This window comes from Bos javanicus, chromosome 19 (assembly GCF_032452875.1).
Source record: "Bos javanicus breed banteng chromosome 19, ARS-OSU_banteng_1.0, whole genome shotgun sequence".
NCBI lineage: Eukaryota > Metazoa > Chordata > Mammalia > Artiodactyla > Bovidae > Bos > Bos javanicus.
This window is the reverse complement of record NC_083886.1, coordinates 47,191,148-47,218,633: the sequence shown is the minus strand read 5'-3', so window position 1 is coordinate 47,218,633 and position 27,486 is coordinate 47,191,148. Positions and strand designations below refer to the sequence as shown.

Genomic DNA, 27,486 nt, shown 5'->3' with positions numbered 1-27,486 from the left:
AACAATACGTTGTCCCAAAGGCCTGACCTCTCAGTGCTTAGAGGTTCAACTAAGTCTCCCACAGTGCCTCCAGGTAGCCCTGCTACCTCTTAAAACTCACTATGGATGGGCTCCAAATTGTAGTCTGCTCAGGAAGATCCCCTGGAGAAGGAAATGGCAACCCACTCCAGCATTCCTGCCTGGGGAATCCCATGGACAGAGGAGCCTGGCAGGCTACAGTCCATGGGGTCGAAAAAGAGTTGCACATGACTTAGGGACTAAATAACAGCCTAGAACAAAAGAGGCCTCCCTGGTTCTTCAGGCACGGAAGCAGCTGGACCAGTCTGGTCAGTTTCTGTCCTGGGCTTTGACCTAGGCATCCTGGCTCCTGGCCACACTGGCTGGAGGATGGGAAGTGACTGCCAGGTGAAGGGGAACAGGTGTGTACCCCCACAAACCCCACCTCTAGGCACCTCGCTGGGGCTGCTCCCTGGGGCCAGCAAACCCAGAGGTGGGACTGGGATATTACTTGTGTTTATAGGGAAGATGGAGCATCCACAAAACACTTCATCTATCCCTAAAGTGGCTTCATGGCTGCTGGGCGGGGAGCTGCCAAAAAACACATTCAGTGAAAGCTTGTGAGTCGGTGGTCCGTCTGTGTCGAGGGGACCCATCGCCTAGACCTGCATCTCCCCCCACTCACTTCACAGGAAAAGGAAGGGCACATCCATATTCCCCCAAGTCGTCCTCTTTCCCTTCCTCCATCCCTCTCCGACCTTCCAGTTTCTTAATGTTGTGGAAGCTGACACCAACTACTCTCAAAAGAAATGTTTAATAATCTGTTGCTTAATAGAATCCAGCTAGTTGTTTTCAAAATAATTGTTTGCACCAGTGAGTTAATCATTTTGTATTATCCTCCCTATATGTCTCTAGCCTTATTGTCAAATATTTTCACGTCAGAGATACTCAGAGGGCCAACAGCAGGCACCTCCATCCTTTGCCCTTCTAGCTTGGCTGAGGGCAGGGGCCCCATCCCTTCTCCCCAGGGACTGTGAAGAAGACGTGGGGCTGGAGAAGATTGTACATTGCTAAGCATTCCTTCCTCTACCTCCCTTTCCTTCACCACTCCTCCTTTCGCTGTTATTCCTTGGATTGATAAAATTCAGTAAAAATTTATTAAGTGACTATTACAGTTAAAATTTATTGAGGACTTACTGTGTGCCAGACAATGTGCAATTGGGCTTAATTTCACACTTGATATCTCATGAGTCATTATGATGATCCCATAAAGTAGTTTTCCTCTTTAAAAAATTTTTTTTATATTTATTTATCTTTGACTGTGCTGGGTCTTCCCTGGTGGTCCAGTGGCTAAGACTCCATGCTTCCAATGCAGGGGACCCCAGTTCAATTCTTGGTCAGGAAACTAGATCCCACAGGACGAAATGTAAAGATCCCACATGCTGCAACAAAGACCCAGCACAGCCAAATAAATACCAAAAAATAAAAAGTATGCAATGATGCCACTTCCAACGGACTCTGCTGACAGCGGTTCTGGAAGATCTAAGCAGACAGGAGTTATTTGTAATTAACAAATTCACCCATTGAAGATAAAACTGTAGCTAAGACTTGGCCTTAGCTCTGAAGTGGGTCTTTGTTGTTGCATGGGCTTTCTTCAGTTGCAGCGAGCGGGGGGACCACTCTTCGTTGCAGTACGAGGGCTCTCATTGCGGTGGCTTCTCCAAATCACCAGGTGCTACATTGGCTGCTTGGTGCTTCCTTTTCCTTTTCTTTTAAAAATAACCATAGTGGGCTTAGGGGGCAGTTTCCATTTTTTCTGCATCAGAGATGGCTTTTCCGCTAGGGTGGTTTTGGCATCTCTCAGTCTGTCTGGACATGACAACTGCATCTCGTGGGAACAGCAGCGGGTCCTCTGTGATCACACAACACTACACTGAAGGAAGCAGCAACAATACTATCCAGCCAGCCAACAAACATTCGTGAAACGCTTACTACGTGTGGTTTATTCTTAGGCCCAGTGCTGTGAAGGGTGGAAGGTGCAAAAATGCTAGATGCTGAATGTCCAAGAGGTTTTCCTGGTTGTTTTTTTCCCGCATCAGCTCATTTTCTACGAAGAGCAGTCAACTTGCAGCTTTTTCTGAAAGCAAACTCTGCACCAAGAGCTGGTCCAAGCACTTTGCAGGTGTTGATGCATTTCATCCTTATCTCAACCGTATGAGTTTGGTATTGCCTCCATTTGACACATCTTTCACAGAGACATGAAATGTAAGAGGGAATCTAGTCAAATACTCCTGTTCACAGAGAAACTGAGGCTCAGAGAGGAAAACTGACTTACTTGAAGCCATACAGGCATAGCTGTGAATGATGTCAGGTTTGCTGACTCCAAGGCTGAAGGTTTTTCCACCCCAAAAGCTGCTAAAAATGATCAACCCTGTGCCTAACCCCTTCCTTCTAGGTCACATCACGGCTGGGGCTCAGGCCCATGGGCTCATAAGCATTGTGGGCACTTGGGATGCTGCCAAGGGGCACCTTCACCCTCTAAACTCCTCCTTTGCAGCTGAATCCCACTGGCTGCTGATGCTTTCCAAGGAGCCAAATGTTAGAGAGGGTGAGAAATGGATTTTCCACTTGAGTTCATCCTCACTGGTCGTTGGTCAGTGTCCTGCTCCTGCTCAGTCACACAGTTCTGTCCAACTCTTTGCAACCCCATGGACTGTAGCCCGCCAGGCTCCTATCCATGGGATTCTCCAGGCAAGAATACTGGAGTGGGTTGCCATTCCCTTCTCCAGGGGATCTTCCCAACCCAAGGATCAAACCCTAGTCTCTTGTGCCTCTTGCATTGACAGGCGAATTCTTTACCACTGGGAAGCCCCTAGTGGGTGTTCTGCTGCTGCTGCTGCTGCTGCTGCTGCTAAGTCCACAAATCTATGCCTTCCTTAAGAACTGGATGGACCCAAGACATGCCCCTACGCAGGGCTGGGCATATCAAATCCTGACGGCTCCCCTTTCCTCCTCTGTCCCTGGACTGTGGCCATGCCAGCTGTCTCCATGCCCCACGGCTCACTTTAATATATACACATATATTTATTTGGCTATGCTAGGTTTTAGTTGCAGCATGCAGGATCTTCAGTCACAGGATGCTAACTCCTAGTTGCAGCATGTGGGATCTAGTCCTATGACCAGGGATTGAACCTGGGGCCCCTGCATTGAGAATCTTAGCCACTGGACTACCAGGGGAGTCCCCGACACGGCTTACTTTTTTGCCCTCATTTCCCTTCTGCCCAGGCTCCCCTCAAAACCTGGCTCCACATTATTTGTCAAAGAAGCAATTGGGAAATGGCCCCGAAGTGCCTGGATACAGACATGGCAAAAGAGCCTCCCCTCACAGGGAACACAGAGATGTTGAGGTTCTCCCTCTCGAGGCCTTGGAACAACATGGGACGGACTTGGGCTGCGACAGTGAGAGGACTTTCCCAAGGGCCACAGCTGTGACCAAATGTGCGCTTGAAAAAAAAAAAATGCTTGCAGGGATTATTTTCAAAATGGCAACAATAGCTGTGTTAGGAGGGAGAGGTTGTAATAATTTTCCCCTCTGGTTTTCAAACTTTGTGTAATACTGCTAGATTGCTTTTATGATAACAGCCATGAAACCAGCTCTCTCCGTGGAACTCACTTTCCCAAATAGCCCACCAGGCCTTGCTTTCTCCACTTCTCACACTCAACCAAACCCGCTGTTCTGAGTCACACTCGAGTCTCCCTTTGAGGACCTGTGGCTGTTGGGTTGGAGATTCAGGGTGCTCGGTCCCTGGCCCTCCCCTGGGGGTAGAGACCATATTTTACCTGTCCCCTTGGCATCCACACAGATTCATGCTCATCCTCTCTCCCTCACTGACATATACAAGGCCCCTCCCATGCACACGCACATTCTCACTCACGCACATGTGCACACACTCTCCCCCAGTTCTCTGTAATCAGTACAGTGTGATGCTCACAACAGGGGCCCCAGAGCGGATCCTTTCCACCTTTCCTGATACTGGCTGACTTGTTGAGGGTTAGAGCCGAATATTGGATGAACCCCACCTAGATTCGGGTTTCCCTGGTGGCTCAGCGGTAAAGAATCTGCCTGCCAATGCAGGAGACGTGGGTTCGATCCCTGAGTCAGGAAGATCCCCTGGGGAAGGAAGTGGCAACCCACTCCAATATTTTTTACCTGGGAAATCCCATGGACAGAGCAGCTTGGCGGGCTACAGTCCATGGGGTTACAAGAGTCAGACAACGTAGTGACTAAACCACCAACCACGACCACCCACCTAAGTTCAGATGTTCATACTGACAAAACTACCTGAGTTATCTCTCATCTGGCAGAAGTCAAGGAGATTTTAGTGGCTTCAAATATTTTCTGGTAAAAGCTAACAAGAGAAAGTCTTAGAGTTGAAGTGCCTGAGTTTGAATTCTGGCTCCACCATTCACTGGCAGCATGACCTTGAGCAAGTTACAGAGCCTCTCTGTGCTCAGGAATAATTTCGGCTTCCCAGAGCTGTTAGGAGGACAGTATGACTTAATATTTGCAAAGCAGGTAGAACACTACCCAACAAGTTGTACATGCCATATAAATAAAAGAAGAAAGTAATTATTTAAATGAAACTGCATTAGCTGACCATTCATTCACTGCATCTTACTCATTCAGTACAAGTTTACTGAGCACCTACTGAGCTCATTAGGCCAGACATAAAGGGCACACATCCCACGACCTAGCAGGAAGCACACACACACATACACACACACAATGACAACAATAGGAGAAAATTTTTTTTCTTTTAGAAAAGCATCATAATTCTAAGCAGAAATTTGCACATGATTCAAAGAAAGTCCAGAGAAAGATCATTTACCTATTACCATATAAACTCAAAAACAAAAACCTACGGTTCAATCCTTTGAATCTGTTTGAAACCTTGAATTGTTTCTGTTTTGTAAATTTAGACCCATTGGTACACCCAAGAGCGACTTCTCTTTCACTTTTCACTTTCATACATTGGAGAAGGAAATGGCAACCCACTCCAGTGTTCTTGCCTGGAGAACCCCAGGGACGGGGGAGCCTGGTGGGCTGCCGTCTGTGGGGTCGCACAGAGTCGGACACGACTGAAGCCACTTAGCAGCAGCAGCCTTTGGGAAAATATTCCCGTTCAGTGCCACCTATTCTGGATGTTTTTCCTCCTGCTTCCCTCCCTGGGTCTCCCTGATCACCCAGAAAATAAATTCTGGGTTCGCCCCTAGTCCCAGTTAAGGCGTGGGGGAGGGGATATGGGTTTAATCAGACCAACCTTTACTCATTTTTAAAAAACTAACGTAACTATTCGGGAGAGGGACAAAGAGAATAGAGGAAACCTAGGTAACTAATAACGTCTCAATTGATGACCAGGCAGCAGTTGCATTTTTAAATCTTGGTGGTTTAACTCAAGTCACTTTGTGTGCTACATACGTACAGCTGGTTTAATAACTGATGGAAAAATGGAAATCAGTCAATCCGCACCCCTCCCCCAAATCCATTCTTTTGCGTGTAATCGCTTTTTAAATGCGCTGAATCCCGTCAAGCCGCTGTCTGTGCTCAGGCTGTCCACTCTGACCCTGCGGAGTCGGGATCGTCAGACGACAGCCTCACACGGCTCCTGGCGGCGGCGCCGAGGCCCACCCACTCCTCTCTCCTGCTGCTGCCTGCGCGCCTACACCCCGCAAGGCGAACCGCTTTGGGAATCGCCCGGGACCTGCAAGTGGCGGCCGTCACTAGCTGCGGGCCGGGGTGTCGACCCCCCAGACCTTCCTCGGGGCCCAGGGGGAGCCCTCGTCACCCCCGAACTTCAGCGGACAGACATGAGATCTGTCCGGGCGAGAGATCTGTCCGGACGTGAGATCTGGCGACTTTCCTAAAGTCCGGGAGCAGGAATCGCGTCGCCAGAGCCCGGACAGGAGCAAGCAGGCACAGGGACCCGCGAGTGCAAAGGACCGGAGACCGAGCGCTGCGATCCCGCGGGCTGGCCGGCAGCGGTGGCGACGGCGACGGCGGCGGAGGAACGGTAACTACCGCCGGATGCTCGGTCGGCTCTCCGGAGATTGCGATATTGATCCAGGGCTCGCAGGCGCGGGGGACATTTATCTCCCCGGACTTTAAGGGGCAGGAAGGAGCTCCCAGGAACAGGGCGGGGGCGCGCTGGGGCAGATGGGGAATCTTCCGCCCCCTCCCGAGCTTTCTGTCCCGGGACCCGGGTCTACACGGGACGGGTGGGAGGAGGAACCCTGAGTCGGTTCCCAAAGCCTAGAGCGATCCCCCTCGCAGAGCTTGCTGCCCGGGTGGGCGGACCCCCCCCCCCCGACCCCCACCCCCCAACACCAGCCAACATCCCCGCAGCTTCGCCACAATGATTTCTTTTTTTTTTTTCCCACCTGAGTTCTCCCCTTACCGCTCAACGCCGGCTCCAGAGGTCCAAGAAGAGGGTGTTGGCCTGCCCCTTAAACCCCGGCAGCCCCCGGACCTGGGCACAGTTCTGCTCAGTGACACCCAATCACACCCTCTGCATCACACCCACTGCCCACGGAGCTAGCCCTGCGCGCCCGGAACTGGGGGCCCCCGGTGCTCGAGGGCTGACTGGCTCGCTCTTACCTTGACAAGCCGGAGCTGCGGGCACCGTCCCATCCTCGGGCTCGCTCGGTCACCGTGCTGGATGCCTGGGTCCCCGGGACATCCCGGCGGGGGCGGGCTCGGGCTGCGCGGGGTGGGCGCCGAGCTTCTGTGTCGCCGCCGGTGGCGGAGGTGCCCGGTTCCGCGCTCTCCGGCTCCGCAGCCCGGCCCGGAGGGCTCTCGCTCTCCCCTTCCCGGCCAAGTCCAGCCGCCGCTTCCTGACTCAGCCCGGCCCGCGGCCGCCTCTCGCCCGCCGCGAGCCCGCCTCGCCCCCGCCGTCTCCCCCTCAGTCCGCGCGGATACTCGCCGCGGCTCCCCGCCCCCTCGCCTGGGCGTCCCTTCCCCTCCTTTCCTCTGCCCTCCCCTCCGCTCCCTCCTCAGCGCCTCGCCCCTCCGCTCCCTCCCCCGCCCCGCCTCCTCTGCCCCGGCTCGTTCCGGGGGCGGCTCCCCGCGCCCTAACGGCGCTGACCCCCTTTCCTCGAGCCGGGTTTGCGGCAATCGGCGGGGTGCACTGGCAGCGCTGGCGGCCGCCGCAGCCTGGGGAGAAGCTGGGGCGGGGGGTGGGGGGGTGGTGTGGGAGAGGAGGCAGCTTCCCTCCTTCCGCCGGATTTCAGGTTGGGGCCCGAGGAGTCCAGGAGAGTCCGAGGGGGTCCTGGGGGGCTCAGGTGAATCTATAAGAGAGAAGCTATTGGAGGCTGGGGAATAGGGCAGCCCGGACTGAGCAGTGCCGCCGCGGAAGCCGGGTGAAGCTGGGCGCTGCGTTCGGGCAGTTCTCTCCCTGCCGCGGGGCGGGGAGAAAGTCCCCGCCGCCCCCACCTCAGCGGGGCGAGGGCCAGATCCCCGCGCCTTTGGCACTGACACGCCAGGAGCGCGCTGAGGTGTGACAGCTCTGAGGGAGGAACCCTTCTCATTCATTCATTCGTTCGTAAATTCATTCTACTAACTAAGCGCCTCCCCAGTTTGGTCCCGCCAAGGAGGTGAACCTAGGAACCCCAAGAGCAGGCGAGATGGCGGTGCCGGTCTGGACTAGCTGCCCTCTGACCGCGGAGGAGGGGGGAGTGTCGAGCGCGCATTGCGCTACAGAGGGGATAGTGGCTGGGAATCCGATGGACTGGGCGAGGAGTAGGCCACAGCGCCCCCTCTCGGCCGAGCGCCCAGGGTAGGGTCAGCCGCCCCGCCAGATCTCCTGGCCTCCATCCACCTTGGCTCCCTAGCTCCCCATCCCGCCCCCAGCATTGGGAAGCAGCTCCCGACTTCTCCAGCCCCTTAAGACTTTCCCCTCCAGCTCTTCCAGATGGACAGAACTTTTGACTTCGATGTCTTCCTTCCTTCCACTAGAGCCGAAAGGCGGGTAAAAAAATGTAACTACCCGGCAGATCCTCCTGCAGCACCAGGAGCAACCCCTCACCAGGAAGCCTGAGCACCCAGGGTGGACCACACTCCCAGAATGGTGGTCCGCTGACTTTGCAACCCAACTCAGAATCTAACCTCCCTGGAGATTCTGTGCACTGCCGCGCCCACCCGCCTCCTTCCTTCCACCCACTTCTCAGCACATTCATGGGTCCAACTGCTTCTTCATTTAGACTGGGAGTTATTGTAAGATGCCTTGTGAGGAAGCTGAGGCGCATAGACGGGTAGTGGCCTGTCCACACTCACATAGCTAGTAAGCCTAGTTCTTAGCCTCCTGATTTCCAGTTCAAAGTGTCCCCAGGGCTGGGACTTGATGGGTCTGGGGCTCTGAAGTGGGGAGGGGCAGTGCCCAGGAAACCAACTGGTCACACTAGCTTAGCTACACTGGGTGGCACTTTCTAAATGAAGCTCGTGGTCCCGAGTCTTGAAAACACCCAGTTGGTTGTGTGTGTGCTTAGTTGCTCAATTGTGTCCGACTCTTTGTGACCCCATGGACTGTAGCCTGCCAGGTTCCTCTGTCCATGGAATTCTCCAGGCAAGAATACTGGAGTGGGTTGTCGTTTCCTTCTCCAGGGGATCTTCCTGACCCAAGGACTGAACCAGGGTCTCCTGCACTGGCAGGCAGATTCTTTACCATCTGAGCCATTGGAGCTGGTCATGCTGAGCTTGACACAGACTCACCCCAACCAATCCCAAAGAGATGGATGTACCAACTAGGTTGCCAATTTATTGTTTTCAACAAAAATGAAATGCAAGGTAGTCCAGTATTCTTTCCTGGAGAATCCCATGGACAGAGGAGCCTGGCGGGCTACAGTCCATAGGGTCGAAAAGAGTGGGATAAGACTGAAGTGACTTTGATGCATGCACACACTAGATTCTGGAGTCAGCCTGAGTTTGAGTCTTGGCTCTTCTGCTTACAAGCTGTATGAACCTGGAAACTTATCTAATACTGCCTCAAGTATCTCATCTCTATAATGGAGCTAGGAATACCTCCCTCATAGGAGGAATGATGCCTGGCTTAGTGAAGGTTAGCTGTCATCACCACCATCACCACCACCATGATCATCATCATCGAGTGGACCAGATGCTCAAATGCATGGCCAGCGAGGTCCCTCCCCCTAGGCAGCTCTTTGTGGAAAGTCGAATTCTTGATGAGATGGTCACAGCAGCGATCGACTGTGGAATCAGAGGAGAGGAAGCTGGCAGGTCCTAAGGGAGGTGTGCCCAGCCCTGCAGAGCCCTTGCTCCCCAGCCTTGCTTGACCTTGGAGCTGACTGTCCAAGGACCAGACAGCTCCAGATTTCCAGATTCTGTTTCTCTGTGCTTAATAAACACCATTTCGCCTTTCCGAGCCCCTTCTGTCCTCTCCTTGACATGATCTTTAAATATGCTAATACCATCGATCAGGCTGTAATCAAGTCTTGCTCTTCCGACCTTTTTTGGCCTGGGATCCAGACCTTCTCTCTCTAAAGGGGAAACCACAGAGAGCACGTTTCATCCCCCTGCCCCTTCCTCTCCAGTTGACTGTGTTGGTTTCACTGACTTAACCTCCACACTGACCCCACCCCTGAGTGGGAAGAGGCGGCCTTCTGAATCTCTCCACGACCTACTTATTTATAGTTTTGACCACCTCAGGGGGGTTATGACAGCCTCAGGTTTAATACTCCTTCTGTAAAAGGATTCTATATCCCTTTTTATTTGTCCTGAGATTGCCTCCTCCCACTTTCAAGGGCCCTTTCTGCCCTTCCCCTCCTCAATCCCAGCCGCTTCAGCCAATCAGCCTAATGGCTCAGGCTGGTCTCCTTAGCAGCCTTTTCAATCCTCCTCAGGACTGCTTTTTGCTCCATTCTAGCATCTCCTTCCCAGACAGACCTTTCCCAAACTCTCTTTGGACCCCTCCCTTGTCCTCTGTTCTTCCTGTCTGACCCCAGACCGGAATCAGCTTTCATTCATTGAACCAGCCAGTTTTGGAAGATAAGAGAAATATGAGGAATCCAAACAGAAATAAAAGACAATGCCATGTCCTTCCAAACAGTAGGAGAGACAGATATGAGAACAGGTGGCGACGGGAGGGACCCAGTGAAAGGGGACTGAGCAAGCCCTTCTCTGCCGTTGGCTTAACCAGTGTGGTCCATGGTCTGGAGCTGTATGTCTCAGAACACTTGTGATGAAAAACCAGTTCTTGAATTTTAAATTTCTAATCTGTTGCAGAATGATACAATTGCAAAATATAGTAGGAATTGAATTATTAGAAAAAGGAAGCAATGAGAAAGACATACAAACCCAATATTCAGAACATAATAAGAATTCAGTAACTGTAATCTATTATAATTTCTGATCTCATGACTTACAAAAATAAGAAAAAAAATAAATAGAAAGGAAAAGCCCAATTTAAAAAATTATTAGATCCAATAGACATAAAACTACTCTATCAAATTGCTTAAAATTTTTTACATGCTTACTCTCAATTTCTACATCTACCTTGTCATGACTGGCGACAAATAGTTTGCAGGCAGATCATGCTTGGATAGCGCTAGAATGCTTCTGAAGTATGAGGTCAGGAATGTGGCCTCATGGAGGGAGCAGCTTATAAAATTGCATAAACATCAGGGGACATGGTGTTAATTACTCAATCAATCTGTGCATTCATTCAACAAACATTTAATGAGCAGCAACTATATCCCAGATGCCATTAGATGCCAAAGCTAATAAAGATGAATATAACAGGGCCATAGCCCTTAAGATGTTCAGACTGGAAGGGGAGACAAGCTGCTTTGATGAATAATTAAAACCTAGTGAATTTAGGTCAATAATAGACCAGGCATCATGGGCATAGAGGGAGAAATATGAATTCTGCTCAGGGCCAACGGGGAAGGTCTATCACGTAAGTGATATTGTGCTGGGGTCTGAAAATGGAGAGGCAGGTGTTGAATTCCATGTAGCTTGCCAGCACTCAAGGGATGGGGGTGCAATGACTGGGTGATATTATTCATTCTCTCATTTAGAACAACAGATAATAACAATACTAATGAAGATTTGTGGGGCAGTTTGTGCCATGTAGCTCTTTTACAAACACTTTCTCATTTAATCCTTATCTGAGCTCAGAAGTTGATAGCTTGGCTGGGGTCACATGACAGGATTCCATCCCGTGTCCCCAGCTTCCACTCCACGGAGCAGTTGACTTGAGCCTATTCCTTCAGGGAGCTGTGATATCACCTAGAGGAGGCCCTGGCTCCAGGAAAACAATGCTCTAAGACAAGTCTTTCCCTTTTTGTTTTCCAAGCGGATGGAAAAACAGAGGCAAGCTACATGACAGAGCTTAACAGTGACAGCAGACACTGTCTGCCAGGTGGGGCGCTGGGTCAAAGAGGCTCCTCAGGTGACCTGCCTACTCCTCCTCCTGACACTGAGTTTATATCAATCAAGGGCAAATGTGCTTACCCTGGACACCATTACCATATTTTTGCATGTATTAAGTGTGGCCAAGAGGGCCATTGAAGTTGTTTATTTTTAAGAGAAGTTTTTTTTTTTTTTTTTTAAGGTGCACTGCAGTAAGAAGGGTTGACACCCTGGGAACATTCTGGAAGTGGAAACAGATCAGAGGTGCCAGTCATAAGTGCAGAGTCAAAAGGAAGGGCACATACTCGCATATCTTTACAGAGGAATATCATCCCTCTAGCCTAGACCAGTGGTTCTCAGCTAGGAGGGCTCCTGCCTCCCAGAGGACATTTAGCAAAGTCTGGAGACATTTCTGGTTGTCACAACTGGGAATGTTGCTGACATTTGGTGGATAGAGGCCAAATATACCACTAAACATCCTGCAAAGTTCAAGACAGCCTCCACAGCACAGAAATGCCTCATTCTACACACCCACAGTCCTAAGATCGAAGCAGTGAAGCCTAGACAAGAGTTTGGTACCATGGACAGCAGAAACCAGGCTTTCCACAGGGCTACACTCCAAATCCAGACATTTGACTCTGTCTGAAAATCATCGGAGGACAAGTTTCCTACTCTATACTTCCTGAATTCCATCATTTCCAAAACACTGAGGCCCCAAGGAAGGCACTGGGGTGAAACCAATGGTGGAGACATCCTGCTCAAGGCCACCTGGCTGGTAATTAGTAAACCCAGGATTTGAGGACTCTGGGGTCTTTGTGAATATTCCTCATCCCTTCACCACGTTGGCAGCCAGCCCTCCTTCTCCTCTGCCTCCCCTAATTAGGGGTTAGGGTCAGGGTTAGGGTTAGGGGTTAGGGGTTAGGGTTAGGTATAGTTTGTCCCTTTTTTCCTATTCATAAAATCCCATTTATACCTAGGAGAGTTCTCATAGAAACCTGCTAGTCTAATAAGTAAGGTGGTATTATTTCCATTTTACAGATCACTAATTGAAGTCTAGAGGTTAAATATACAATGTGCCCATCTGTCCGCTGAAGAGCTCTGAGCTCCTGGAGGGCAGACAGCTTCCCCGTTCATCTCAGCCGTCTCAGCCTCCAGCAAAGTCCTGTGTTCCAGCAGATACCAAAGGAAGTGTTTTCAGTTAATGGTCAGTTTTACCAGTGGATTAGACCGCAGACTCCTGCATCCAGGGCCTCTGTAGCATCCATCCTCTTCTGGGTCCTTCTTATCACCAGTGAGGCACCCGCTCTTCTGGAGTTTGACCTTACCATTCTCCCTCCTCTCACAAACGGACAGTTACAGCTTCTTGGTGGGAAGCCACAGAACTGAGCCCCAGTCTGGCCTTTTCCCTTAGAGGTTCAGGTCAGAAGAGATTCTCCCTCAGGGTTCCTGGGAATACCTTCACTGTCTCCAGAGAAGCACATAAAATCTGGCCACCCTGACCTTCACTGGCCACTTACAATTCACAGAACGAGACAAAATGGCTTCTCAATCAACTGCAATATGTGAACCTCATGTGGACCCTGATTCTAACAAACTGTAAACAAACAAACACCCTAATAAACAATTGGAAATATGAATTCTGATGAGATATTTTAAAGTGTGATAATGGCACTGTGGTTATATACTTAAAGTGAATCCTAATCTTTTAGAGATACAAACTGAAATATTTACAGGGGAAATGACATGATGTCTGGGATTTGCTTTGAAGTAATATGAAAATACATCATGAGAAACACTGGGCTGGAAGAAGCACAGGCTGGAATCAAGAATGCCAGGAGAAATGTCAAAAACCTCATATACAGATGACACCACCCTTACGGCAGAAAGTGAAGAGGAACTAAAGAGCCTCTTGATGAAAGTGAAAGAGGAGAGTGAAAAAGTTGGCTTCAAGCTCAACATTCAGAAAACTAAGATCATGGCATCTGGTCCTTTCACTTCAGAGATGGGGAAACAATGGAAACACTGTCAGACTTTATTTTTGGGGGCTCCAAAACCACTGCAGGTGGTTATTGCAGCCATGAAATTTAAAAACGCTTACTCCTTAGAAGGAAAGTTATGACCAACCTAGATAGCATATTCAAAAGCAGAGATATTACTTTGCCAACAAAGCTCCATCTAGTCAAGGCTATGGTTTTTCCAGTGGTCATGTAAGGATGTGAGAGTTGGACTATGAAGACAGCTGAGTGGCGAAGAATTGGTGCTTTTGAACTGTGGTGTTGGAGAAGACTCTTGAGAGTCCCTTGGACTGCAAGGAGATCAAACCAGTCCATCCTAAAGGAGACCAGTCCTGGGTGTTCATTGGAAGGACTGATGCTAAGGCTGAAACTCCAATACTTTGGCCACCTCATGCGAAGAGTTGACTCACTGGAAAAGACCCTGATGCTGGGAGGGATTGGGGGCAGGAGGGGAAGGGGACGACAGAGGATGAGATGGCTAGATGGCATCACTGACTCAATGCACATGAGTTTGGGTGAACTCTGGGAGTTGGTGATGGACGGGAGGCCTGGCATGCTGCAATTCTTGGGGTCGCAAAGAGTCGGACATGACTGAGTGACTGAACTGAACAGGAAAGGAGGAAGTGGATGAGGATAGTGATGAAACAAGACTGGCCATGAGTTGTTAATTGTTGAATCTGGGTGATGGGCACATGGCAGGATATGGTAACAATTTTGTCTATTTTTCTGTATTCATAGCATGTGAGAGCTGCCTAAGACCTCTTAGGGACTGTATGGGCCAGAGATTCCAAACAATTTTCTGTGCAACTCCCAAGATTCTAAAAAGTTGCCCCAAGGACTGATGCTTGAAATGGGGTTGGGGGAGAAGCTGGTGATAAGGAGACTGGATAGGGGGCTCTGAGACTTCACTTTTGCTTGAACCAGTTTTATACTGGGGAAAGGATTTCACTTTGGGAAAACGATTCCACGCAGAAGAAGAAGCAATTTTTCTAAGACAAGCTATGTTAGGACAGGGCTGGACAGAGCCCAGTCTCCTGCCTCTTGGCCTCCTTTGCTCTGTATTGATGCCCCACAGCCCCTGCAAGATACAAGGGGGAACCTGAAGCCTAGGTTTAGTGAGCCACAGCCCAGATAGGGGCAGGGCTGTACCATCCATCCCCCAAGGTGCTCGTGGGCATGCAGCCTCCGTGGGCCACGCATTGCCGGATTTCCAAAGCCAGGCCTGTGGCTCTGAGCCAGCCTCAGCTTTGCCGGCTGCCATCTGGCCAAGCCCCAGTGGTTCAGCTGGATGCCAGCCAGCACCTCCAGGCATGCCTGAGCCGGAGAAGTGCTAACCAGGGCGCAGCCCACCGGACACATGGCAGCAGCTCATTCCAGAAGAAGGCCTCACACTTGCTCCTTCCTAAGGCCCTACTGTGTGAGAGGACTGGCCTGAGACTGGCCAGACCGTTCTATCCCGATGTGGTCAGGGGAAGGGGTGATAAAGGCTGGAATTATTGGATACCACCAGCATGCCGCTTCCCTGGTGGCTCAGTGGTAAAGAATCCATCTGCAATGCAGGAGGTGCGGGTTTGATCCCTGGGTGGGGAAGATCGCCTGGAGAAGGAGATGGCAACCCACTCTAGGACTCTTGCCTGGGAAATCCCATAGACAGAGGAGACTGGCAGGCTACAGTCCATGGGGTTGCTTAGAGCTGGACATGACTTAGCAACTAAAGAAGAACAGCAACAACTATAATCATCAGGCCACACAGGAAAGGAGAACAGAGGGCTCCTGAGTCATGAGGCAGAGGAGGGAAGAAAGAGAAATTACCTGTGAGACAGGTAGGAGATCCTGTCACAGGAAACAGAGCCTGGGAGGACTCGGAAGGGCATGAAGGAAGGTCAGAGATGAATGAGGCCGTGGCGGCTGCACAAGGGATCTCCCGTTTGCTCCTCCACACCCCACACTTCTCCCTCCCTGCAGAGCAGTCCAGGGCTGACTAGTGTGAACTGCAGGAATGGGCTTCCTCACCCTCCCACTTCCTGTTGGATTTGGCCAATAGGAAGCCCCGGCTGAAGATCAAAGGAAAGGAGGGGGGTGAGTTGGGATATTTAGCCCACCAGCTTTCTCCCTGTGGGGTAGCTGTGGGCTGGGTATGTCCCTTGACTGAGGGTCCACGTGGCTCTCCTGGCAGCCTCTCTCCATGACTCTCCTTCAGGGTTCTGGTAACCTTCATCCACGGTTAACTACAAGAAATCCTATGGCTTCCTCACTCTGTGCAAATTTTTGTAAACAGTTCCTTTAATAATCCTTCTCACTTATCCAGATTCGAGTGGGCCATTCATTTCGCGGCTAAGACCTTGATCGATGCAGGCTGCTCAGAAGCTGACTTTGCAAATGTGATTGCACAATGAGCCTTTTTCTGCATGTAACGCTAGTGAACTGGAGGGATGTCAAGGCCTCCCCAGGGTGCCTGACTGGACTGAGGAGAGGGAAAAGGGTGAAGGGATGTGAGACAACCCAAAACAAAGGAGCAGAGACCCCAGTGGGGGGGCATCTAATTAGAGCTGTGGCTGGTGGAGGTGTCAGGAGCAGACCTGGGGGTCCCCCCAAACCTCGGTAGAAGGATGTTGTTATAGGGCAGGGGAGGGAAGGAGGTGGAGGGGTCCAGAACAAAGAGCCACAAGGCCAGGCTCGGCCCATCCCTCTCCAGCTGTGCTGAGGAAAAGAGCTGTGCATGGCACAACTCCAGGAGTGCCCTGGGTGTCTGGGCCCATGGCTGCTGGATTCCCAAGGATGAGCCCCTCTGACTGGACAGGAAACTCCTGCCCAACCTACCTTCCCACCTGGCTCTGGATTCTCCCTGGTAAATATCTGGAGGAAACCAGAATGAATCCTGGATACTGCCAAGCTCCCTACCTTGGCACTTTTCCTCAAGCTCTCTCTGCCGGCTTCCTGGAGTGCTCTGGCCCTCTCTAGGATGGCTGGATTCTCCTCTTGGTGGCCATAGCACTCCAGGCCCACTTCTCTCCTCCATCAGTTGCCATCTTATCTTAGGGTTGTGTCCCCAGACTTGCCTCCTAGCCCTGGCCCAGCCATTCTCTTGCTGTGTGATTTGGGGCAAGTCACATTTCCTCTCTGGATCTTAGTTTCCTTGGCTGTGAAAGGGTAGTAGCAGCAGGTGGGTGGTATGACAGGGGACCTTTCCTGTCCCTTTGAGGCTTGCATAAATCCATGGATCTGTGTCTTTGTCCCACTGATAGATGATACAAGAGAGAGAGTATGCTTCACTCACTCATCCTTGTATTCCCCACAGCACTTAACAGAGGGCCCAGTCGGTAAGTGTTGGATGGATGGATGGGTGGGTGGGTGGGTGGATGGATGATAAATATCCCTGGAATGGAGGAAGGCAATTCATTCCATGGTCCTAAGTTGATAGAAATGTCCCCTGGGAACTTCCCACCACCTCTGCCCACTCCCTGATTAATCCTGCGCATTCTCATTTGTAACCTCTCCTAAGAAAACCATCCCTTGACAGGTGCTTCGGGAACCAGCAGTAATTGTTATTCTTTAAAGAAACATGGGCTTCCCAGGTGGCAGAGTAGTAAAGCATCTGCCTGCCAATGCAGGAGACTCATTTTACTCCCAAGCTGCCCAAGCCACCCAAGCTTGGGCAGCTTGGGAGAAAATAAAAGTATTCATTATATTTCCTTGTGTTCTCTCTGGATTATTTTTAAATCCACAAGTTGCTTTTATAACAAAAGCTTTTTTAAAAGAAACTTTTTAAAAGTCATGATTTTTTTTATGACTTAAAAAGTTTGAATTCATGATAATTTTTATTTTGCTTCCTAGGAGGGGAACTGAGTCGGTGAGAATTGAGGCAAAGGTGGGGAGAAAGAAGAAGACTCATTGTTGATTTAAAATTCTTCGGTGCCTTTGGACTTTTGTACTATGCGCGTTTACCATCTATTAAAAGATAAATACAAATGTAAGAAATCACTAATCTGGGACTTCCGTGGTGGACTGATGGTTAAGAATCTGCCTTGCAATGCATGGGACATGGGTTTGATTCCTGGTCGGGGAACTAAGATCCCGCATGCCAAGGGACAGGTAAGCCTGTGTGCAGCAACTATCGAAGCCTGCGCACCACAAATAGAGAGTCTGTGTGCCTCAGCAAAAGATTCTGCAAGATGTAATGAAGATCCTGTGTGCCCAACTAAGCCCCCAAATAAATATATAAGATAGACAAAAACAAAGCATTGACCCACGTATAGATATTCTTACAGAGAAATGAAATGGTTGGACGGTTGGATGGCATCACTGATTCAATGGACATAAGTTTGAGCAAACTCTGGGAGATGGTGAAGGGTAGGGAAGCCTGGTGTTCTGCAGTCCATGGGGTCACAAAGAGTTGGACACAACTTAGTGACTGAACAACAAAAACAGAGAAACGAGGCTCTTTTACATGCAATAGCTCACTTAATCCTCACCACAACTCTAAGCAGCCATGACTATTCCTGTTTTTAGATGAGGAAACCAATACTCATAGAGGATTAAAGGTTTGCCCAAGTTCCTTAGTTGGTATGATGTGGCACTGAGACTCAGACTCTGGGTCTCTGGTCCTAAAGCAGGCTGCCAGTGAGGCTTAGTTTGCCAAATATACTTCCCTTACAGAAAAACAAATTGGCATTTTGATGTATGACTCAGTCTCTGGGAGGTTTGTTTATTGTGAGTCAGCCCCACTGAGCTCTCTTCCATTGGAGGCAACTGAAATAACAAAGTTCCCAATGGTGCAAAGTTGAGACTGAGACACAGGGCTGAGGAGACCCCACCAAACCTCAGACACAGCACTCCCCACACCAACAATCACACCTCAGCTCCTCACCTGGACTCCTTGGAAATTTTACTTTAAACCTTACTAGCTCTAGGAACCCCTCACCAGTACCCTAGGCTAGCTCTTTGGGCTTCCTCTGGGCACTCAAAACACCCCTGTCCACAGTCTGCTTTCCCTGCTCCACCCTCAGTTCTATGCCTGTTCACAAGTCCACTCCGGTGCTCCTATCCCTGAGCCGAGAACACAGCAGGGGCTCAATAGGTATTTGTCAAATGAATAAATCAGTGGCCAGGTCCCTTCTGCCAGGTCACCCTTCTTGTCTCCTTTTCTATGTCCTGCACCTGTGCTGGAGTGCAGGAATATAGGAGATGGGTCCAGATGACACCCGAGGACTCTGTGCTTAGAAACTCCAAGTCTATCTCAGGCCAGCGTGTGGCTCATCTGGTCAATGAAAGTGTCCTCTTTCCCAGGCTGTCCAGCCCCCGGTTCTAATTTCCCACAAGGCCCAGGGCCTTGGGAAGGGGGCAGGGGGCGTTCTCGTGAGTGGATGAGACACTGGCCCCTCTGTTCCCAGGGTGGCTGAGCTCGGTGGGGTCGTGGTGGTGGTGGAGTGGGGGTAGCAGTGTAGGGGGGGTTGCTGTGGGAAGCCTCAAGTGGCTCCAGGCCACCCTTGAGCAGCGTCGCCTCTGAAAGCCTCCAAATTGCTTATTTCTGCGTCTTTGCCTGCTCTTCTCTCTTCCTCTGCACCTCTTTGCCACTCCTCTCGGAACTCCCCGCCCTAACCCCCCAAGCTGAGCCACTTCTCCCAGAATGACAAGAGGAGACGAGGCAGAAGGAGACCAAGTTCTTTTCTCTCTGGAGCTTGTTCAGATTTCCATAAGCCGCATACCCAACACCCAGCCCCCACCCACTGCAGCCCCTGCCCACCATCCCTCCAACTTCCCCTCCCCAAGGGCTCCTCCCCTCTTCCACCCTCCTCTCCTCTCTCCACTGCCCCCACCTCAACCGCCCCCATCCCAGTTTGGCAGCGGAATTTCTGCACCCCAGCAATTTCAGCATGGCAAAACCCTGGAAAAGCCCTGCGCCATTAATGAGCTCAAGCTGACCTGGTCTCCCGGCCGAGGCTGCTGCATTTAACAACCCCTCGCTCCAGCACGGCCGTCATTGACTTCCCAAACACTTTTTCATCATTATTCCATGCAGCCTTTCACTGGGCACCTGCTATGAACGAGACCTTCACTGGGGGAGGGGGTGGCGGGACTGGGGACACCACCCTCTTCCTCGTGGATTTATAATCTTGCAGGAGCAGCTGCAATGCATGTGAGAGGAGAGGTCACCCCTAGGAAGCCAACACAACTGCAGTCTGGTTTGGGTCATGTGGCCAGCCAGCTTTGTGACCTTGAAATAGTCCCTTTCTCTCTCTCTGGACCTTGGTAATTCTATTTGTAAAACAAAGAGTTGAATTACCTTGGCACCTTCCAAATTGTAGTTTTGTGATCCTTTATAAGATGGTGAAATAAATTTAGTGAGACAGAACCAGCATTCAAAAAAAAAAAAAGGGGGGGGAGCAACAACTATATTAGAATCAGAGTGATACACACAGTAGAGGTAAGTACTGCATAAAGAACTGGTCATATGTACATGTGTGTATTTTGTATCCATGTGTGTTTACATGTCTCTATAGTTGATGCTTTTGAACTGTGGTGTTGGAGAAGACTCTTGAGAGTCCTTTGGACTGCAAGGAGATCCAACCAGTCCATTCTGAAGGAGATCAGCCTTGGGATTTCTTTGGAAGGAATGATGCTAAAGCTAAAACTCCAGTACTTTGGCCACCTCATGTGAAGAGTTGACTCATTGGAAAAGACTTTGATGCTGGGAGGGATTGGGGGCAGGAGGAGAAGGGGACGACAGAGGATGAGATGGCTGCATGACATCACTGACTCGATGGACATGAATTTGAGTGAACTCCGGGAGTTGGTGTTGGACAGGGAGGCCTGGCGTGCTGCAATTCATGGGGTCGCAAAGAGTCAGACACGACTGAGCGACTGAACTGAACTGATCTGATAGTTGAATATATATATGCATGCATTGTGTGCATATATACACAACGTATGTTGAGTGTGTGCATGCATGTGTGTGTGTTGGGTCATAATACAGAGTGGTTTTCTTATAATAGGTCACATCGAAGTATTTTGGCAAACACTAATGTATATGCTCCCTAAGGCTCTTCTGGCTTACATGGTTCCAAATGCAGTTAAAAGAGGAACATGAAGGATCACCATGGGGCACAGAAGGGTTCACAAAAGAGATTGTGAAATTTGTTCTTTCAAAAATGAGGGAGAGACCAAGAGAGGAGGCTGGGGAAAGTCTAGAAAATCTGCTGGATTCGGTGATGCAAGATCAAGCCCTGAGCCTTTGGAGTGGAGCACTGACTCCAAGACCCTAGACTACCAGAGAACTAACCCTAGGGAGTACCAGATAGTGAGAACTCACACAAAGGAAACCACTTGATACAAAACCCGGCATCACCCAACTACCAGTAGCACCCTGTGCAGAATGCCTCATCTAAACAACAAACAAAATAAAAATACAAACCCAATCATCAGCAGACAGGATTACCATCTCACTCAGCCTTGACATAAGAGGAAAAACAAACAAACAAAAATTCAGCACAAATCTCATCCTATAAGAAGCTTACACAAACCACTGGACCAGACTTAGGAGGGCAGAAACCAAAGGGAAGAAAGAATTCGACCTTAAAGCCTGGGAAAAGGAGACCTCAAACACAGTAAGTTTAAAAAAAAAATAATGAAAAGGCAGAGAAATACTACACAAATGAAGGAGCAAACTAGAAACACAGAAGTCCAAATAAATGAAGAAGAAATAGGCAAACTACCTGAAAAAGAATTCAGAATAATGATAGTAAAGATAATCAAAAACCTTGAAAACAAAATGGAGAAAATGTAAGAATCAATTAACAAAGACCTAGAAGAATTAAAGAATAAACATATAGAGACAAACAAAACAATTACTGAAATTAAAAATACTCTAGAAGGAATCAATAGCAGAATATCTGAAGCAGAAGAACAAATCAGTGACCTGGAAGATAAAATGGTGGAAATAACTTCTGAAGAGCAGAATAAAGTAAAAAGAATGAAAAGAACTGAGGATAGTCTCAGAGACCTCTGGGACAATATCAAATGCACCAACATTCGAATTATAGGGGTCCCAGAAGAAGAAGGGGAGAAGGCAATGGCAACCGACCCCAGTGTTCTTGCCTGGAGAATCCCAGGGATGGCAGAGCCTGTTGGGCTGCCGTCTATGGGGTTGCACATAGTCGGACACGACTGAAGCAACTTAGCAGCAGCAGCAGAAGAAGAAGAAGAGAAAAAGAAAGGATTTGAGAAAAATTTTGAAGAGATTATAGTTGAAAATTTCCCCAACATGATAAAGGAAATAATCGATCAAGTCCAAGAGGCACAAAGGGTCCCATACAGGATAAACCCAAGGAGAAACACACCAAGACACATATTAATCAAACTAACAAAGACTAAACACAAAGAAAGAATGTTAAAAGCAGCAAAGCAGAAGCAGCAAGTAACATACAAGGGAAACCCCATATGCTTAACAACTGATCTTTCAGCAGAAATTCTGCAGGCCAGAAGGGAATTGCAGGATATATTTAAAGTATTGAAAGGGAAAAATCTACAAACAAGATTACAGTACCCGGCAAGGATCTTATTCAAAATTGATGGAGAAATAAAAGCTTTTCAGTCAAGCAAGAGTTAAGAGAATTCAGTACCATCAAACCAGCTTTACAACAAATGTTAAAGGGACTTATGTAGTCAAGAAATACAAGAGAAGAAAAAAGATCTACAAAGTCAACCCCAAACAATAAAGAAAATGGCAATAGTAACATATATATCAATAATTACTTTAAATGAAAATGGATTAAATGCTCCAACCGAAAGACACAGACTGGCTGAATGGATACAAAACAAGACCCATGTATATGCTGTCTGTAAGAAACCACTTCAGACCTAAAGACACATATAGACTGAAAGTGAGAGGATGGAAAAATAAATTCCATGCAAATGGGAAGCAAAAGAAAGCTGGAGTAGCAAGCCTCATATCAGACAAAATAGACATTAAAGAAGATTACAAGAGATAAGGAAGGACACTACATAATGATCAAGGGATCACCCCAAGAGGAAGACATCAGATCAGATCAGATCAGTTGCTCAGTCGTGTACTACTCTTTGCGATCCCATGAATCGCAGCACGCCAGGCCTCCCTATCCTTCACCAACTCCCGGAGTTCACTCAGACTCACCTCCATCGAGTCAGTGATGCCATCCAGCCATCTCATCCTCTGTCATCCCCTTCTCCTCTTGCCCTCAATCCCTCCCAGCATCAGAGTCTTTTCCAATGAGTCAACTCTTCGCATGAGGTGGCCAAAGTACTGGAGTTTCAGCTTTAGCATCATTCCTTCCAAAGAAATCCCAGGGCTAATCTCCTTCAGAATGGACTGGTTGGATCTCCTTGCAGTCCAAGGGACTCTCAAGAGTCTTCTCCAACACCACAGTTCAAAAGCATCAATTCTTCAGCGCTCAGCCTTCTTCACAGTCCAACTCTCACATCCATACATGACCACAGGAAAAACCATAGCCTTGACTAGATGAACTTTGTTGGCAAAGTAATGTCTCTGCTTTTGAATATGCTATCTAGGTTGGTCATAACTTTCCTTCCAAGAAGTAAGTGTCTTTTAATTTCATGGCTGCAGTCACCATCTGTAGTGATTTTGGAGCCCAGAAAAAGTCTGACACTGTTTCCACTGTTTCCCCATCTATTTCCCATGAAGTGATGGGACTGGATGTCATGATCTTCGTTTTCTGAATGTTGAACTTTAAGCCAACTTTTTCACTCTCCACTTTCACTTTCATCAAGAGGCTTTTTAGTTCTTCTTCACTTTCTGCCATAAGGGTGGTATCATCTGCATATCTGAGGTTATTGATATTTCTCCTGGCAATCTTGATTCCAGCTTGTGTTTCTTCCAGTCCAGCGTTTCTCATGATGTACTCTGCATATAAGTTAAATAAGCAGGGTGACAGTATACAGCCTTGACGAACTCCTTTTCCTATTTGGAACCAGTCTGTCGTTCCTTGTCCAGTTCTAACTGTTGCTTCCTGACCCGCATAACAAATTTCTCAAGAGGCAGATCAGGTGGTCTGGTATTCCCATCTCTTTCAGAATTTTCCACAGTTTATTGTGATCCACACAGTCAAAGGCTTTGGCATAGTCAATAAAGCAGAAAGAGATGTTTTTCTGGAACTCTCATGCTTTTTCCATGATGCAGCAGATGTTGGCAATTTGATCTCTGGTTCCTCTGCCTTTTCTAAAACCAGCTTGAACACCAGGAAGTTCATGGTTCACATGTTGCTGAAGCCTGGCTTGGAGAATTTTAAGCATTACTTTACTAGCGTGTGAGATGAGTGCAATTGTACGGTAGTTTGAGCATTCTTTGGCATTGCCTTTCTTTGGGATTGGAATGAAAACTGACCTTTTCCAGTCCTGTGGCCACTGCTGAGTTTTCCAAATTTGCTGGCATATTGAGTGCAGCACTTTCACAGCATCATCTTTCAGGATTTGAAATAGTTCAACTGGAATTCCATCACCTCCACTAGCTTTGTTTGTAGTGATGCTTTCTAAGGCCCACTTGACTTCACATTCCAGGATGTCTGGCTCTAGGTCAGTGATCACACCATCATGATTATCTGGGTCGTGAAGATCTTTTTTGTACAGTTCTTCTGTGTATTCTTGGCATCTCTTCTTAATATCTTCGGCTTCTGTTAGGTCCATACCATTTTTGTCCTTTATTGAGCCCATCTTTGCATGAAATGTTCCTTTGGTATCTCTGATTTTCTTGAAGAGATCCCTAGTCTTTCCCATTCTGTTGTTTTCCTCTATTTCTTTGCATTGATCGCTGAAGAAGGCTTTCTTATCTCTTCTTGCTATTCTTTGGAACTCTGCATTCAGATGTTTATATCTTTCCTTTTCTCCTTTGCTTTTCGCTTCTCTTCTTTTCACAGCTATTTGTAAGGCCTCCTCAGACAGCCATTTTGCTTTTTTGCATTTCTTTTCCATGGGAATGGTCTTGATCCCTGTCTCCTGTACAATGTCACGAACCTCATTCCATAGTTCATCAGGCACTCTATCTATCAGATCTAGGCCTTTAAATCTATTTCTCACTTCCACTGTATAATCATAAGGGATTTGATTTAGGTCATACCTGAATGGTCTAGTGGTTTTCCCTACTTTCTTCAATTTAAGTCTGAATTTGGCAATAAGGAGTTCATGGTTCAAGATCCTGGTCTTGTTTTTGCTGACTGTATAGAGCTTCTCCATCTTTGGCTGCAAAGAATATAATCAATCTGATTTCGGTGTTGACCACCTGGTGATGTCCATGTATAGAGTCTTCCCTTGTGTTGTTGGAAGAGGGTGTTTGTTATGACCAGTGCATTTTCTTGGCAAAACTCTATTAGTCTTTGCCCTGCTTCATTCCATATTCCAAGGCCAAATTTGCCTGTTACTCCAGGTGTTTCTTGACTTCCTACTTTTGCATTCCAGTCTCCTATAATGAAAAGGACATCTTTTTTGGGTGTTAATTCTAAATGGTCTTGTAGGTCTTCATAAAACCGTTCAACTTCAGCTTCTTCAGCATTACTGGTTGGGGCATAGACTTGGATTACTGTGATATTGAATGCTTTGCCTTGGAAATGAACAGAGATCATTCTGTCGTTTTTGAGATTGCATCCAAGTACTGCATTTTGGACTCTTTTGTTGACCATGATGGCCACTCCATTTCTTCTGAGGGATTCCTGCCCGCAGTAGTAGATATAATGGTCATCTGAGTTAAATTCACCCATTCCAGTCCATTTCAGTTCGCTGATTCCTAGAATGTTGACATTCACTCTTGCCATCTCTTGTTTGACCACTTCCAATTTGCCTTGATTCATGGACCTGACATTCCAGGTTCCTATGCAATATTGCTCTTTATAGCATCGGACCTTGCTTCTATCACCAGTCACATCCACAGCTGGGTTAGAGGAAGACATAACAACTGTAAATATTTATGCACCCAACATATGAGAGCCTCAATACATAAGACAAACACTAACAGACATAAAAGGAGAAATTGACAGTAACCCAATAATAGTAGGAGACATAAACACCCCACTCACACCTGATGATCTGTTTTGACAGGTCATCAAAACAGAAAATTAATAAGGAAGCACAAGTCTTAATTGATGCATTAGATGAGGTGGATCTCATTGATATCTTCAGGACATTCCATCCAAATGCAGAAGAATACACCTTCTCAAGTGCACATGGCATATTCTCCATGATAGACCATACCTTGGGTCACAAATCAAACCTCAGTAAATTTAAGAAATTTGAAAGTGTATCAAGCATCTTCTCTGACCACAAGGCTATGAGACTAGATACCAATTACAAGAAAAAAAACTGTAAGAGACACGAACACATGGAGATTAAACAACATGTTTCTAAATAACCAAGAGGTTACTGGAGAAATCAAAAGGGAAATCAGAAAATTTCTAGAAACAACAGTGAAAACACAACAAACTCAAACCTATGGGATGCAGGAAAAACAGTTCTAAGAGGGAAGTTTATAGCAATACAATCCTACCTTAAGAAACAAGAAAAACATCGAATAGACAACCTAACTTTACACCTAAAACAATTGGAAAAAGAAGAAAAAAAACCCCCCAAAATTAGTAGAAGGAAAGGAATCATAAAGATCCGAGCAAAAAGAAATGAAAGAAACAATGGTAAAGATTAATAAAACTAAAAGCTTGTTCTTTGAGAAGATAAACAAAATTGACAAACCTTTAGCCAGACTCATCAAGAAAAAGAGAGAGAAGAATCAAATCAACAAAATTAGATAATGCAGATAATGCAGAAATACAAAGGATTATAAGAGACTATTATGAATAACTATATGGCAAAAAAATGGATAACCCATAAGAAATGGACAGATTCTTAGAAAAGTTCAGTCTTCCAAAACTGAGCCAGGAAGAAATAGAAATTATGAATAACTCAATTACAAGCACTGAAATTGGAGCTGTGATTAAAAAAAAAATCTCCCAAAAAACAAAAGCTCAGGACCAGATGGCTTCACAGGAGAATTCTATCAAACATTTAGAGAAGAGCTAGTGCCTATCCTTCTAAAACTCTTTCAAAAAATTGCAGAGGAAGGAACACTTCCAAACTCATTCTACGAGGCCATCATCACCCTGATACCAAAACCAGACAAAGACAATGCACAAAAAAGAAAACTACAGGCCAATATCACTGATGAACACAGATGCAAAAATCCTCAACAAAATTTTAGCGAACAGAATTCAGCAACACATCAAACAGCTCATACACCATGATCAAGTTGGGTTTATTCCAGGAATGCAAGGATTCTTCAATATATGTAAATCAATCAATGTGATACACTATATTAACAAGTTGAAAGATGAAAACCATATGATCATCTTAATAGATGCAGAAAAAGCCTTTGACAAAATTCAGCACCCATTTATGATTACAACTCTTCAAAAAATGCACATAGAAGGAACCTACCTCACATAGTAAAGGCCATATATGATAAGCCTACAGTAAACATTATTCTTAATGGTGAAAAACTGAAAACATTCCCCCTAAGATCAGGAACAAGACAAGGGTATCCACTTTCACCACTATTATTCAACATAATTCTGGAAGTCCTAGCTACAGCAATCAGAGAAGAAAAAGAAATAAAAGGAATCCAGATCAGAAAAGAAGTAAAGCTCTCACAGTTTGTAGATAACATGATACTGTACATAGAAAACCCTAAAGATAGTATCAGAAAATTACTAGAGCTAATCAGTGAATTCAGCAAAGTTGCAGGATACAAAATCAACACACAGAAATCACTTGCATTTCTATATACTAACAATGAAAAATCAGAAAGAGAAATTAAGGAATCAATCCCATTCACCATTGCAACAAACAGAATTAAATATCTAGGAATAAACTTATCTATGGAGACAAAAGAACTGTATACAGAAAATTATAAGACACTAATGAAAGAAATCAAAGACTACATAAACAGATAGAGAGATATTCTATGTTCTTGGGTAGAAGAATCAATATTGTGAAAATGACTATATTACCAAATGCAATCTACAG

The 27,486-nt window shown here is 47.3% G+C and overlaps 1 protein-coding gene and 1 long non-coding RNA gene across 2 annotated transcripts in view; one reads left to right on the top strand and one right to left on the bottom strand.

The window, feature by feature from the left end:
* The window catches only part of CRHR1 (corticotropin releasing hormone receptor 1), a 54,589-nt gene extending 46,405 nt beyond the window's left edge, over window positions 1–8,184 (bottom strand). Inside the window, exon 1 of the mRNA XM_061392201.1 lies at window positions 6,653–8,184. Within this exon, the coding sequence (XP_061248185.1) occupies window positions 6,653–7,585 (933 nt within the window). The 5' untranslated portion in view covers window positions 7,586–8,184. The remainder of the gene's footprint in view (window positions 1–6,652) is intronic.
* Window positions 8,185–13,771: 5,587 nt separating this feature from the next.
* LOC133232596 (uncharacterized) lies at window positions 13,772–17,937 on the top strand. Its single transcript, XR_009731405.1, has 3 exons — window positions 13,772–15,513; window positions 16,680–16,754; window positions 17,269–17,937. It is a non-coding gene; the product is annotated as an uncharacterized LOC133232596 (long non-coding RNA).
* Window positions 17,938–27,486: the final 9,549 nt, after the last annotated feature.